Source organism: Taudactylus pleione, unplaced genomic scaffold, assembly GCF_031769625.1.
Source record: "Taudactylus pleione unplaced genomic scaffold, aTauple2 ptg000073l, whole genome shotgun sequence".
Lineage (NCBI taxonomy): Eukaryota > Metazoa > Chordata > Amphibia > Anura > Myobatrachidae > Taudactylus > Taudactylus pleione.
In genome coordinates this window covers 374698-390733 of record NW_028284475.1, presented here as the reverse complement: position 1 = coordinate 390733, position 16036 = coordinate 374698, and the positions used below count along the sequence as shown (strand labels likewise).

General features: G+C 47.8%; 1 protein-coding gene across 1 annotated transcript in view; it reads left to right on the top strand.

Moving 5' to 3' along the window:
• The window catches only part of SHE (Src homology 2 domain containing E), a 54948-nt gene extending 39945 nt beyond the window's left edge, over positions 1-15003 (top strand). The window contains exons 4-6 of the mRNA XM_088467685.1: positions 7939-8089; positions 13622-13741; positions 13988-15003. Of these exons, the coding sequence (XP_088323811.1) occupies positions 7939-8089; positions 13622-13741; positions 13988-14171 (455 nt within the window). The 3' untranslated portion in view covers positions 14172-15003. The remainder of the gene's footprint in view (positions 1-7938; positions 8090-13621; positions 13742-13987) is intronic.
• The last annotated feature ends 1033 nt before the right edge of the window (positions 15004-16036 follow it).

The window sequence follows — 16036 nt, the reverse complement described above, 5'->3', positions numbered from 1 at the left end:
ATGCATCTCATTGTGAACTGACCGTTATTGTGAAGCCATTTTCATATTGTGTGTTACCCGCTGAATCGCGCAGCTGTATCCTCTCTTCCACTTTCATACATGCAGGTTCTGCTTTTGGGAGCGGATCACTTGTAATACTTGTAGTGTATTTCGGTAGATTCTAGACCAGTCATCCCACTGATATTAGAAAGTAGGCAAAAGGGTGAAACTGCAAAGCTTGGTATGACAGTTATGACTGTTCCTGTTGGTGAGCGCACAAATCTATACAGAGCATATGTTGCTTCAGTGATGTCATACCTGTCCCTAACGGTCTGGCTCCTATACTTTGCTGGTTCATGGTGCCCTTAGGCAGGTTTTTCACACTAGCCCAAGGACAGTTCCATAGCAGGAAGACCTTGCTCGTTCTTGTCCGCGCACCATGATTTTCCTACCCTAATTACCTGCTCAGTGCGCAAACTGAACTTTGCACTCAGCTGACTCCCCACAAACGTTTCCTAATGAAATACTCTGAACAAATGATTACTATTAGACTTAGTGCTTACCTACCGTCTTTAAGCTTAGTTATTTGCCGGGGGGACACTATTACGCTTCTCTTTGTCCACATCACATCCAATTGGCAGCTCACAGCAGTGGTGTGGCCTATCACGAGGGGAAAAAGTGCAAGCACACGGCGGGAACACATGGGAGAAAAATGAAGGGGGAAGAGATGGGATGGGTAGGCAATGGGAGACACACAGGCGTACACCCAGAAAGAAACAGGTAGACATAGAAAATTGGAGACAGAACGACTAACACAAAGGAGTAACAGGGACAGACACAGCGAGCGGGAGCAGGAGCTGCCATGCTCTTTATCTGGTGCCGACCGGTGATGCCACTCATCCTGATATAAGGACCGCGGTGGTGGGCTCCTTCATGGACCTTTAAAACAATTATTTTTTCCTGGTACCTCCTGAGCTTACTGGCTCCAAAAAGATCACCATTATGGCCTAGGGCTAGACTATGGCTAATACCCACTCGTATTTAATCCCTAACACACATTAAAAATTATCTTGCCCCCTTCTAGCTCCGAGGTGCATCTCTCATATTGTTTCAACTGCTTGTCATACCCATGTATATATTACATGCTGTTGTAGAAGATGGTACACTTTCCCGCAGTAGGGCATCGCTGTCAGTATGATGGAGCGTGACTGGGGGGAGAGCAACTGAAGTCCTGGATGGGCAGGGGGCAGAGGAGTCACTACTTACAATGAATGGGTTCAGCAGTGATGAATGGACACTGGAGAGGATATCTAGACTCTAGGCAATTAGTCATCAGTGGTGTTGCTCATTAACCGCATAGAGAAGAATGGATGGGAATGGAAAGTGGAGTAGGGAGTGGGGTGGGGAGATTGGTACAAAAGCCTTAATAAATGGCTGCGCACTGCCCAACAGGTAACGCGCAACCCAACCAAGGAACTTGACTTTGGACTTGGCCACCTGCAGTGCCTTAGTGCACAGTTTGGAAATCCGTGCCCTAAGGCAGGGCTTGACAAATCCTGGGGCCAGGTCGCCATGGCTACCAGATTTTGCAGTGAGGGAGGAAGCAGATCCTCAGCTCTGGCGGAGGTTTGTGCCTATAGTATTGCGGTGTTCATATCATGCACAGAAGTGCATGTGCTGAGTGTCGCCTGCTGTGCCTGTGTCCGTCCCGGCCTGCACTGATGACTCCTCTCCATCCTGGCCTGCTCTGACCCATGCTGTCTGTCTCAGTCTACGCTGATCCTCCTGTACGTCCACGGCTGTCTACTGTCTCCTATCTCCGGCTGCATAGAGCTCTCCGGTAGTAGGGTCTGTCTGTGGCCAGGGATTGCAGAGCGGCTTCAGAGGGATAGTGGTGTGACCATGAGAGAGGTTTTGTTGTACTTTCTGGCACCATTATTTTATATGAAATGTGGTCCGTTATTACTGGAGGGTGGGGGGTGGAGCAGGGGAGCTGTGCAGAGCAGTGAGGGGGCCTCCATGTTACTGTATCAATTCAACTGTGACCATTTTGTGGACTAGTATAGTGTGTATAACACACAGAGCTGTGCTCCTCACTCACTCCTGTAATTTTTTTGGGGGGATGGTGGTCTGGCTCCTACACTTTCAACCTGGATTTTAAAATTTGTCAAGCCCTGCCCTAAGGTGTGTGCTGTCCAAAAATTATCCTAGATAGAGAAGCCCCACCCTTCCTATATTAAGATGTGAAAAGTGATTGGACAGCTGGAATGTCCTATACTGACGTGTCTATGTATAATACCTGGGGACATGTATAAACAGGACAGTGCCCTGTATCTGAGTCTGTGTCTATGTATAATACCTGGGGACATGTATAAGCAGGACAGTGCCCTGTATCTGAGTCTGTGTCTATGTATAATACCTGGAGACATGTATAAGCAGGGTAGTGCTCTGTATCTGAGTCTGTGTCTATGTATAATACCTGGAGACATGTATAAGCAGGGCAGTGCTCTGTATCTGAGTCTGTGTCTATGTATAATACCTTGAGACATATATAAGCAGGGTAGTGCTCTGTATCTGAGTCTGTGTCTATGTATAATACCTGGAGACATGTATAAGCAGGGCAGTGCTCTGTATCTGTGTTTATGTATAATACCTGGAGACATGTATAAGCAGGGCAGTGCTCTGTATCTGAGTCTGTGTCTATGTATAATACCTTGAGACATATATAAGCAGGGTAGTGCTCTGTATCTGAGTCTGTGTCTATGTATAATACCTGGAGACATGTATAAGCAGGACAGTGCTCTGTACAGAGCATATGTTGCTTCAGTGATGTCATACCTGTCCCTAACGGTCTGGCTCCTATACTTTGCTGGTTCATGGTGCCCTTAGGCAGATTTTTCACACTAGCCCAAGGACAGTTCCATAGCAGGAAGACCTTGCTCGTTCTTGTCCGCGCACCATGATTTTCCTACCCTAATTACCTGCTCAGTGCGCAAACTGAACTTTGCACTCAGCTGACTCCCCACAAACGTTTCCTAATGAAATACTCTGAACAAATGATTACTATTAGACTTAGTGCTTACCTACCGTCTTTAAGCTTAGTTATTTGCCGGGGGGACACTATTACGCTTCTCTTTGTCCACATCACATCCAATTGGCAGCTCACAGCAGTGGTGTGGCCTATCACGAGGGGAAAAAGTGCAAGCACACGGCGGGAACACATGGGAGAAAAATGAAGGGGGAAGAGATGGGATGGGTAGGCAATGGGAGACACACAGGCGTACACCCAGAAAGAAACAGGTAGACATAGAAAATTGGAGACAGAACGACTAACACAAAGGAGTAACAGGGACAGACACAGCGAGCGGGAGCAGGAGCTGCCATGCTCTTTATCTGGTGCCGACCGGTGATGCCACTCATCCTGATATAAGGACCGCGGTGGTGGGCTCCTTCATGGACCTTTAAAACAATTATTTTTTCCTGGTACCTCCTGAGCTTACTGGCTCCAAAAAGATCACCATTATGGCCTAGGGCTAGACTATGGCTAATACCCACTCGTATTTAATCCCTAACACACATTAAAAATTATCTTGCCCCCTTCTAGCTCCGAGGTGCATCTCTCATATTGTTTCAACTGCTTGTCATACCCATGTATATATTACATGCTGTTGTAGAAGATGGTACACTTTCCCGCAGTAGGGCATCGCTGTCAGTATGATGGAGCGTGACTGGGGGGAGAGCAACTGAAGTCCTGGATGGGCAGGGGGCAGAGGAGTCACTACTTACAATGAATGGGTTCAGCAGTGATGAATGGACACTGGAGAGGATATCTAGACTCTAGGCAATTAGTCATCAGTGGTGTTGCTCATTAACCGCATAGAGAAGAATGGATGGGAATGGAAAGTGGAGTAGGGAGTGGGGTGGGGAGATTGGTACAAAAGCCTTAATAAATGGCTGCGCACTGCCCAACAGGTAACGCGCAACCCAACCAAGGAACTTGACTTTGGACTTGGCCACCTGCAGTGCCTTAGTGCACAGTTTGGAAATCCGTGCCCTAAGGCAGGGCTTGACAAATCCTGGGGCCAGGTCGCCATGGCTACCAGATTTTGCAGTGAGGGAGGAAGCAGATCCTCAGCTCTGGCGGAGGTTTGTGCCTATAGTATTGCGGTGTTCATATCATGCACAGAAGTGCATGTGCTGAGTGTCGCCTGCTGTGCCTGTGTCCGTCCCGGCCTGCACTGATGACTCCTCTCCATCCTGGCCTGCTCTGACCCATGCTGTCTGTCTCAGTCTACGCTGATCCTCCTGTACGTCCACGGCTGTCTACTGTCTCCTATCTCCGGCTGCATAGAGCTCTCCGGTAGTAGGGTCTGTCTGTGGCCAGGGATTGCAGAGCGGCTTCAGAGGGATAGTGGTGTGACCATGAGAGAGGTTTTGTTGTACTTTCTGGCACCATTATTTTATATGAAATGTGGTCCGTTATTACTGGAGGGTGGGGGGTGGAGCAGGGGAGCTGTGCAGAGCAGTGAGGGGGCCTCCATGTTACTGTATCAATTCAACTGTGACCATTTTGTGGACTAGTATAGTGTGTATAACACACAGAGCTATGCTCCTCACTCACTCCTGTAATTTTTTTGGGGGGATGGTGGTCTGGCTCCTACACTTTCAACCTGGATTTTAAAATTTGTCAAGCCCTGCCCTAAGGTGTGTGCTGTCCAAAAATTATCCTAGATAGAGAAGCCCCACCCTTCCTATATTAAGATGTGAAAAGTGATTGGACAGCTGGAATGTCCTATACTGACGTGTCTATGTATAATACCTGGGGACATGTATAAACAGGACAGTGCCCTGTATCTGAGTCTGTGTCTATGTATAATACCTGGGGACATGTATAAGCAGGACAGTGCCCTGTATCTGAGTCTGTGTCTATGTATAATACCTGGGGACATGTATAAGCAGGACAGTGCCCTGTATCTGAGTCTGTGTCTATGTATAATACCTGGAGACATGTATAAGCAGGGTAGTGCTCTGTATCTGAGTCTGTGTCTATGTATAATACCTGGAGACATGTATAAGCAGGGCAGTGCTCTGTATCTGAGTCTGTGTCTATGTATAATACCTTGAGACATATATAAGCAGGGTAGTGCTCTGTATCTGAGTCTGTGTCTATGTATAATACCTGGAGACATGTATAAGCAGGACAGTGCTCTGTATCTGAGTCTGTGTCTATGTATAATACCTGGAGACATGTATAAGCAGGGCAGTGCTCTGTATCTGAGTCTGTGTCTATGTATAATACCTGGAGACATGTATAAGCAGGACAGTGCTCTGTATCTGAGTCTATGTATAATACCTGGAGACATGTATAAGCAGGGTAGTGCTCTGTATCTGAGTCTATGTAGAATACCTGGAGACATGTATAAGCAGGGCAGTGCTCTGTATCTGAGTCTGTGTCTATGTATAATACCTGGAGACATGTATAAGCAGGACAGTGCTCTGTATCTGAGTCTATGTATAATACCTGGAGACATGTATAAGCAGGGTAGTGCTCTGTATCTGAGTCTGTATCTATGTATAATACCTGGGGACATGTATAAGCAGGGTAGTGCTCTGTATCTGAGTCTATGTATAATACCTGGAGACATGTATAAGCAGGGTAGTGCTCTGTATCTGAGTCTGTGTCTATGTATAATACCTGGAGACATGTATAAGCAGGGCAGTGCTCTGTATCTGTGTATATGTATAATACCTGGAGACATGTATAAGCAGGGCAGTGCTCTGTATCTGAGTCTGTGTCTATGTATAATACCTTGAGACATATATAAGCAGGGTAGTGCTCTGTATCTGAGTCTGTGTCTATGTATAATACCTGGAGACATGTATAAGCAGGACAGTGCTCTGTATCTGAGTCTGTGTCTATGTATAATACCTGGAGACATGTATAAGCAGGGCAGTGCTCTGTATCTGAGTCTGTGTCTATGTATAATACCTGGAGACATGTATAAGCAGGACAGTGCTCTGTATCTGAGTCTATGTATAATACCTGGAGACATGTATAAGCAGGGTAGTGCTCTGTATCTGAGTCTATGTAGAATACCTGGAGACATGTATAAGCAGGGCAGTGCTCTGTATCTGAGTCTGTGTCTATGTATAATACCTGGAGACATGTATAAGCAGGACAGTGCTCTGTATCTGAGTCTATGTATAATACCTGGAGACATGTATAAGCAGGGTAGTGCTCTGTATCTGAGTCTATGTATAATACCTGGAGACATGTATAAGCAGGGTAGTGCTCTGTATCTGAGTCTGTGTCTATGTATAATACCTGGGGACATGTATAAGCAGGGTAGTGCTCTGTATCTGAGTCTATGTATAATACCTGGAGACATGTATAAGCAGGGTAGTGCTCTGTATCTGAGTCTGTGTCTATGTATAATACCTGGAGACATGTATAAGCAGGGCAGTGCTCTGTATCTGTGTCTATGTATAATACCTGGAGACATGTATAAGCAGGGCAGTGCTCTGTATCTGAGTCTGTGTCTATGTATAATACCTGGAGACATATATAAGCAGGGTAGTGCTCTGTATCTGAGTCTGTGTCTATGTATAATATCTGGAGACATGTATAAGCAGGGCAGTGCTCTGTATCTGAGTCTGTGTCTATGTATAATACCTGGAGACATGTATAAGCAGGGTAGTGCTCTGTATCTGAGTCTGTGTCTATGTATAATACCTGGGGACATGTATAAGCAGGGTAGTGCTCTGTATCTGAGTCTATGTATAATACCTGGAGACATATATAAGCAGGGTAGTGCTCTGTATCTGAGTCTGTGTCTATGTATAATATCTGGAGACATGTATAAGCAGGGCAGTGCTCTGTATCTGAGTCTGTGTCTATGTATAATACCTGGAGACATGTATAAGCAGGGTAGTGCTCTGTATCTGAGTCTGTGTCTATGTATAATACCTGGGGACATGTATAAGCAGGGTAGTGCTCTGTATCTGAGTCTATGTATAATACCTGGAGACATGTATAAGCAGGGTAGTGCTCTGTATCTGAGTCTGTGTCTATGTATAATACCTGGAGACATGTATAAGCAGGGCAGTGCTCTGTATCTGTGTCTATGTATAATACCTGGAGACATGTATAAGCAGGGTAGTGCTCTGTATCTGAGTCTGTGTCTATGTATAATACCTGGAGACATGTATAAGCAGGACAGTGCTCTGTATCTGAGTCTGTGTCTATGTATAATATCTGGAGACATGTATAAGCAGGGCAGTGCTCTGTATCTGAGTCTGTGTCTATGTATAATACCTGGAGACATGTATAAGCAGGACAGTGCTCTGTATCTGAGTCTATGTATAATACCTGGAGACATGTATAGGCAGGGTAGTGCTCTGTATCTGAGTCTATGTTTAATACCTGGAGACATGTATAAGCAGGGCAGTGCTCTGTATCTGAGTCTGTGTCTATGTATAATACCTGGAGACATGTATAAGCAGGACAGTGCTCTGTATCTGAGTCTATGTATAATACCTGGAGACATGTATAAGCAGGGTAGTGCTCTGTATCTGAGTCTATGTATAATACCTGGAGACATGTATAAGCAGGGCAGTGTTCTGTATCTCAGTCTGTGTCTATGTATAATACCTGGAGACATGTATAAGCAGGACAGTGTTCTGTATCTGAGTCTGTGTCTATGTATAATACCTGGAGACATGTATAAGCAGGACAGTGCTCTGTATCTGAGTCTATGTATAATATCTGGAGACATGTATAAGCAGGGTAGTGCTCTGTATCTGAGTCTATGTATAATACCTGGAGACATGTATAAGCAGGACAGTGCTCTGTATCTGAGTCTATGTATAATACCTGGAGACATGTATAAGCAGGGTAGTGCTCTGTATCTCAGTCTGTCTCTCACACCCCTTCTCCAATTGCCCCCTTCGGTGCCACAGTCCAGTTTGAAAGCAGCGAACGTTCCCCGGTGAAAGATGAAGTCGTCCGACTGCACCAGCGACAGAAAAGTTGGACGGCGAAGGTTTTGAAGCAGCCGCAGCCCGAGCACAGTGACAGAGTGGACCCAGCCGTCCCCCTGGAGAAGCAGAGGTGCGATTACATTGACGGTTATGATTGCAAGCTCTGGGGTGTGACTTCAGTGTATTCTCATTTATTTCCTTATTTCCATATTCTGGGCCTGATTCAGCTGTGGATGCAATGACGATATTTACGCAGATTGAGCGATTGTTTACTATTGAGCATGCGGACATGAGCAAAACAGTATAATGTAAAGGTGCACAAATCATATAAATGTATATAATTAAAATATAATTTTAATTACATATAAAAGGAATTTCTTCAAAAAGAATGGTGGAATCTTAATTTTTTTATAAAACCTGTGTCGAAGATTGTGTGTTCTTTAAATAAGGGATTTAGGACCTGATTCAGACCCGCTCGCTCTGAGCGATTTTCTCCCATCCGTGCATGCGCATAATTCGCAGTGCGCAAGCCATTCGTTGCTATCTGATTTTGGTAGCTCATAAGCCATTATCAGGTCGCTGCTCTGAGTGATAGCTCCGTTTGTGGGTGGTAACAGGGGAAGGTGCTTGTATACGGGGGAGTGGATGTGCGAAGGCAGGCATGTCTGGCTGCCAAAACGGCATTTAAAGGGCGTGCATAATTAGCAAAGTAGCGTCTTTGTTCACGTCATGTATTTAAGCCAGCGCTGATCGCTGTGGTTGCGGAAGGCTAAGGCTACCCCAAGGGCTGCGAGCAGCCCGATGGCTAATGATGGTCTCGATTAATCCTTTATTTCCCGGAGATGACGTTGGTTGCGAGTAGCAAGGGGGCGTCTTCATACATTTGCGAGCGCACTTTGCTGTAGCTTGCTAAAACATAGTGGGCGTCATTATGCGACGCAGAGCGAGCGCTTCATTTAACTATCCGGCCACTTTTTCCCAGCGAGCGAGTCTGAATGAGCTCCTTAGTGGTTTAGTGTGCCAATATATATGTAGATTCACAATTTTCCTATTTAATTCTGTCTGAATCTATCATATTATATTTGGTAACTATTTCAGACCACTGTTCAACAATTAAACAATGTTGCAATATTCTGTGCTAACATTGTATTTTATTTTGTTGAACTATCCAACCTCTTAACCTGCTGAAATTATATGCACTTTATTTCCTATACTAAAAGAACAAATATACTTCAAAATATATCTTATTTGTGTCTAATTATCATATTATTGTATCTTAGTCAGGAGACAGCAGGTTAAGAGGTTGGATAGTTCAACAAAATAAAATACAATGTTAGCACAGAATATTGCAACATTGTTTAATTGTTGAACAGTGGTCTGAAATAGTTACCAAATATAATATGAAACATTCAGACAGAATTAAATTGGAAAATTGTGAATCTATATGTATATTGGCACACTAAACCGCTAAATCCCTTATTTAAAGAACACACTATCTTCAACACAGGTTTTATTAAAAAATATAAATAAATATTTCACTATTCTTTTTGAATAAATTCATATTACATCTAATTAATAAAAGTTATATTTTAATTATATACACTTATATGATTTGTGCACCATACTTTTTGCTCATTTTTGGATGTTTGTTTATAGTGGGTAGCACCTCTACCATAAGGATGATATATATGTGAATTAATATTGGACGGTATATCCTACATTAAAATTAAACTGGTGCGGTTGTATCTCTAAACTTGTACACTGAGCATGCGTGTAAGATGTACTGCGCTCGCACAGCAATTGATTTGAGACTACGCTCACGCAGGATTCATTTGCAAAGTGAGTGACATTGTAGACAGCATGCGGAGGAGGTAATGGGCAGTTAGAGAAACGCAGGGGTGTCAGACTGTTTAAACAGTCAGGGCGTGCATAAATTAGTCACCGCGTCCTTGCTGGCAGCAGGAGAGTCCTCTGTGTGTCTGAAGACCGCTGTGTGTGTGTGTGTGTGTGTGTGTGTGTGTGTGTGTGTGTGTGTGTGTGTGTGTGTGTGGCAGCAGGAGAGTCCTCTGTGTGTCTGAAGACCGCTGTGTGTGTGTGTGTGTGTGTGTGTGTCTGTGGCAGCAGGAGAGTCCTCTGTGTGTCTGGTGACTGCTGTGTATGCGGCAGCAGGAGAGCCCTCTGTGTGTCTGGTGACTGCTGTGTATACGGCAGCAGGAGAGCCCTCTGTGTGTCTGGTGACCGCTGTGTCTGTGGCAGCAGGAGAGCCCTCTGTGTGTCAGGAGACCGCTGTGTATGTGGCAGCAGGAGAGCTCTCTGTGTGTCTGGTGACTGCTGTGTATGCGGCAGCAGGAGAGCCCTCTGTCTGTCTGGTGACCGCTGTGTGTGTGGCAGCAGGAGAGCCCTCTGTGTGTCTGGTGACCGCTGTGTGTGTGGCAGCAGGAGAGCCCTCTGTGTGTCTGGTGACCGCTGTGTATGTGGCAGCAGGAGAGCCCTCTGTGTGTCTGGTGACCGCTGTGTCTGTGGCAGCAGGAGATCCCTCTGTGTGTCTGGAGACCGCTGTGTATGTGGCAGCAGGAGAGCCCTCTGTGTGTCTGGTCACCGGCTGTGTGTGTGGCAGCAGGAGAGCCCTCTGTGTGTCTGGAGACCGCTGTGTCTGTGGTAGCAGGAGAGCCCTCTGTGTGTCTGGTGACCGCTGTGTGTGGCAGCAGGAGAGCCCTCTGTGTGTCTGGTGACCGCTGTGTCTGTGGCAGCAGGAGAGCCCTCTGTGTGTCTGGTGACTGCTGTGTGTGTAGCAGCAGGAGAGCCCTCTGTGTGTCTGGTGACCGCTGTGTGAGCGGCAGCAGGAGAGCCCTCTGTGTGTCTGGTGACCGCTGTGTGTGTGGCAGCAGGAGAGCCCTCTGTGTGTCTGGTGACCGCTGTGTGTGTGGCAGCAGGAGAGCCCTCTGTGTGTCTGGTGACCGCTGTGTCTGTGGCAGCAGGAGAGCCCTCTGTGTGTCTGGTGACCACTGTGTGTGTGGCAGCGGGAGAGCCCACTGTGTGTCTGGTGACCGCTGTGTGTGTGGCAGCAGGAGAGCCCTCTGTGTGTCTGGTGACTGCTGTGTGTGTAGCAGCAGGAGAGTCCTCTGTGTGTCTGGTGACTGCTGTGTGTGTAGTAGCAGGAGAGTCCTCTGTGTGTCTGGTGACTGCTGTGTATGCGGCAGCAGGAGAGCCCTCTGTGTGTCTGGTGACCGCTGTGTCTGTGGCAGCAGGAGAGCCCTCTGTGTGTCTGGTGACCGCTGTGTCTGTGGCAGCAGGAGAGCCCTCTGTGTGTCTGGTGACCGCTGTGTGTGGCAGCAGGAGAGCCCTCTGTGTGTTTGGTGACTGCTGTGTGTGCGGCAACAGGAGAGCCTCTGTGTGTCTGGTGACCGCTGTGTGTGTGGCAGCAGGAGAGCCCTCTGTGTGTCTGGTGACCGGCTGTGTGTGCGGCAGCAGGAGAGCCCTCTGTGTGTCTGGTGACCGGCTGTGTGTGTGGCAGCAGGAGAGCCTCTGTGTGTCTGGTGACCGCTGTGTGTGTGACAGCAGGAGAGCCCTCTGTGTGTCTGGTGACCGGCTGTGTGTGTGGCAGCAGGAGAGCCCTCTGTGTGTCTGGTGACCGGCTGTGTGTGTGGCAGCAGGAGAGCCCTCTGTGTGTTTGGTGACCGCTGTGTGTGCGGCAGCAGGAGAGCCCTCTGGGTGTCTGGTGACCGCTGTGTGTGTGGCAGCAGGAGAGCCCTCTGGGTGTCTGGTGACTGCTGTGTGTGCGGCAACAGGAGAGCCTCTGTGTGTCTGGTGACCGCTGTGTGTGTGGCAGCAGGAGAGCCCTCTGTGTGTCTAGTGACCGGCTGTGTGTGCGGCAGCAGGAGAGCCCTCTGTGTGTCTGGTGACCGGCTGTGTGTGTGGCAGCAGGAGAGCCCTCTGTGTGTCTGGTGACCGGCTGTGTGTGCGGCAGCAGGAGAGCCCTCTGTGTGTCTGGTGACTGGCTGTGTGTGCGGCAGCAGGAGAGCCCTCTGTGTGTCTGGTGACCGGCTGTGTGTGTGGCAGCAGGAGAGCCTCTGTGTGTCTGGTGACCGCTGTGTGTATGACAGCAGGAGAGCCCTCTGTGTGTCTGGTGACCGCTGTGTGTGTGGCAGCAGGAGAGCCCTCTGTGTGTCTGGTGACCGGCTGTGTGTGTGGCAGCAGGAGAGCCCTCTGTGTGTCTGGAGACTGCTGTGTGTGTGGCAGCAGGAGAGGCCTCTGTGTGTCTGGTGACCGGCTGTGTGTGTGGCAGCAGGAGAGCCCTCTGTGTGTCTGGAGACTGCTGTGTGTGTGGCAGCAGGAGAGCCTCTGTGTGTCTGGTGACCGGCTGTGTGTGTGGCAGCAGGAGAGCCCTCTGTGTGTCTGGTGACCGCTGTGTGTGTGGCAGCAGGAGAGTCCTCTGTGTGTCTGGTGACCGCTGTGTGTGTGGCAGCAGGAGAGCCCTCTGTGTGTCTGGTGACCGCTGTGTGTGTGGCAGCAGGAGAGCCCTCTGTGTCTGTGTGTTTGGTGACCGCTGTGTCTGTGGCAGCAGGAGAGCCCTCTGTGTGTCTGGAGACCGCTGTGTTTGTGGCAGCAGGAGAGCCCTGTGTGTGCTGTGTGTGTGGCAGCAGGAGAGCCCTCTATGTCTGTGTGTTTGGTGACCGCTGTGTGTGCGGCAGCAGGAGAGCCCTCTGGGTGTCTGGTGACCGCTGTGTCTGTGGCAGCAGGAGAGCCCTCTGTGTGTCTGGAGACTGCTGTGTATGTGGCAGCAGGAGAGCCCTCTGTGTATCTGGTGACCGGCTGTGTGTGTGGCAGCAGGAGAGCCCTCTGTGTGTCTGGTGACCGCTGTGTGTGCGGCAACAGGAGAGCCTCTGTGTGTCTGGTGACCGGCTGTGTGTGTGGCAGCAGGAGAGGCCTCTGTGTGTCTGGTGACCGCTGTGTCTGTGGCAGCAGGAGAGCCCTCTGTGTGTCTGGTGACCGCTGTGTCTGTGGCAGCAGGAGAGCCCTCTGTGTGTCTGGTGACCGGCTGTGTGTGTGGCAGCAGGAGAGCCCTCTGTGTGTCTGGTGACCGCTGTGTGTGTGGCAGCAGGAGAGCTCCCTGTGTGTCTGGTGACCGCTGTGTATGTGGCAGCAGGAGAGCCCTCTGTGTGTCTGGTGACCGCTGTGTGTGTGGCAGCAGGAGAGCCCTCTGTGTGTCTGGTGACCGCTGTGTCTGTGGCAGCAGGAGAGCCCTCTGTGTGTCTGGTGACCGGCTGTGTGTGTGGCAGCAGGAGAGCCCTCTGTGTGTCTGGTGACCGGCTGTGTGTGTGGCAGCAGGAGAGCCCTCTGTGTATCTGGAGACCTGATGTGTCTGCGGCAGCTTAGACTTACTCAGAAGGCTGATGGCCGCCTGATAAGCATTCCATGTCTTCGGTTTTGTGTGTGAGCGGCGGATGTGAGGTGCTGTCAGTGGGCGTCTCTTAGCACTTGGCGGTGGGTGAGTTATTAGCTTATTTTCGTGATTGTGACCTGTGAATCTGAATCAGTACCTCTGTTTGTATTGATCACTTTGCTGCCAATGATCAGTTCCGTGCAGTCTGGGGCGTGTTGTCTAACTTCCTCTAGTTTTGCAGTTCATTGTGTCCCTCTTGCTCCCCTCTTCTGGCCACAGTTGGTACCACGGAGCCGTGACCCGCGCTGAGGCAGAGAGCAGGCTGCTGTCCTGTCGGGAGGCCAGCTACCTCCTCCGGAACAGTGAATCTGGGAACAGCAAATACTCCATTGCCCTAAAGTGAGTAAGATGAGGAACAGACCCTTTGTTTGGGTGGGGTAACACTCTATCTGTTATATCTCCTTCCTGCTGCTCCATAGGCAGAATTTTGTTGAAGGCTGTTCTGTGGGATATACAAGATCTTTAAGACATGGGGAGGGCTGATTTGTGTAGAGTTACTTTTGATTAATGTTGACCCACTTTACCGGTCACTACTAACCTGCTCTTGGATGACCCACCGTTAAACCTTCTTCTGCCTCCCTCTAGGACCAGCCAGGGCTGCGTCCATATTATCGTGGCCCAAACTAAAGACAACAAGTTCACATTGAATCAGACGGGTGGCGTCTTCTGCAGCATCCCGGCGGTGGTCCATTATTACTCCAGCCAAAAGCTGCCCTTCAAGGGGGCAGAGCACATGAGCTTATTATACCCCGTGGCCCGGATCCACTGAGGACTCCCGACCCTGTCGTTCTCAGCACCCCTGCATCTACGCAGCTGTGGCGACTGTTCTCCTGACCGAACTCTTACAGCTTCTCCCTGTACCTGGAATAATCGGCTGGCTAACGGCTACTTCTGGATCTTTGTACTAATGACTGACCCGTCCAAAATAAAGACAACATCGCCGGAGAATCTATGGCGCCACTAGAATATTAGGGCACAATGCCGCCCCTCTCTATAAAAAAATTTATGTAAAAGAGACTTGACCTGAAAACAGATAAATGAAAGTTACAGAGGATGGAGATGTATTGTGTGAGCAGATTTATAAGGCATCTGCAGGTGATGGGCTGGGAATGTGCCTCGTAAAGTATTAAAGACATGTCTGCGTGACATTAACTACCATGCTGGGCTTCCTAATGTTAATGGATAACGTGCTGGATGCACATCTTGTGAATTGAATTTACCCACAGTGACAGAAGGCTGCAGTTCATTCCAGTCAACAGCAGGTGGCGAAGGACCTCCGCTCGCCATGCAAAGCTCTTTAGAGAATATATGTGCTTGTATTATAAATGTATACTAGTTAATAAATGTTTGTAAATTTACCAGTTTTGTGTGTACATTGGATACTCTTGTTATTCCACTTATTTTAATTCAGTGGTTCTCATCAACCTACCCTAACAGTCCAGATTTTATATATATCCATGCGTGTGTATAGATGGTATACTCACACTGACTGAGGTACTAATTAAGTCACCTGTGCTTTAAGGATGGACATCTTTAAACCCTGGGCTAGTAAGGGACCTTACGGGCCAAATTTGAGAACCACTGATTTAGTTAATTCTGGAACTTTTCCTGCAATTACTGGTGTAATAAATGATTTTCAAATCCTCTTTCTCTGTCTCGTAAAGAATCTCAGATCTTCTCATCTAGTGCGGTCAGAGGCTTCTCAAAGCTGTGTATAGCCCTGTGTGTGTATAATACAGTGGTATATAGTGGTACAGGTGTCAGTGAGATGTGTATAATGGTATTGCCCTGTGTGTGTATAATACAGTGGTATATAGTGGTACAGGTGTCAGTGAGATGTGTATAATGGTATAGCCCTGTGTGTGTATAATACAGTGGTATATATAGTGGTACAGGTGTCAGTGAGCTGTGTATAATGGTATAGCCCTGTGTGTGTATAATACAGTGGTATATATAGTGGTATAGGTGTCAGTGAGATGTGTATAATAGTTTAGCCCTGTGTGTGTATAATACAGTGGTATATAGTGGTACAGGTGTCAGTGAACTGTGTATAATGGTATAGTCCTGTGTGTGTATAATACAGTGGTATATAGTGGTACAGGTGTCAGTGAGATGTGTATAATGGTATAGCCCTGTGTGTGTATAATACAGTGGTATATAGTGGTACAGGTGTCAGTGAGCTGTGTATAATGGTATAGCCCTGTGTGTGTATAATACAGTGGTATATATAGTGGTACAGGTGTCAGTGAGATGTGTATAATGGTATAGCCCTGTGTGTGTATAATACAGTGGTATATATAGGTATAGGTGTCAGTGAGATGTGTATAATGGTATAGCCCTGTGTGTGTATAATACAGTGGTATATAGTGGTACAGGTGTCAGTGAGATGTGTATAATGGTATAGCCCTGTGTGTGTATAATACAGTGGTATATAGTGGTACAGGTGTCAGTGAGATGTGTATAATGGTATAGTCCTGTGTGTGTATAATACAGTGGTATATAGTGGTACAGGTGTCAGTGAGATGTGTATAATGGTATAGCCCTGTGTGTGTATAATACAGTGGTATATAGTGGTACAGGTGTCAGTGAGATGTGTATAATGGTATAGCCCTGTGTGTGTATAATACAGTGGTA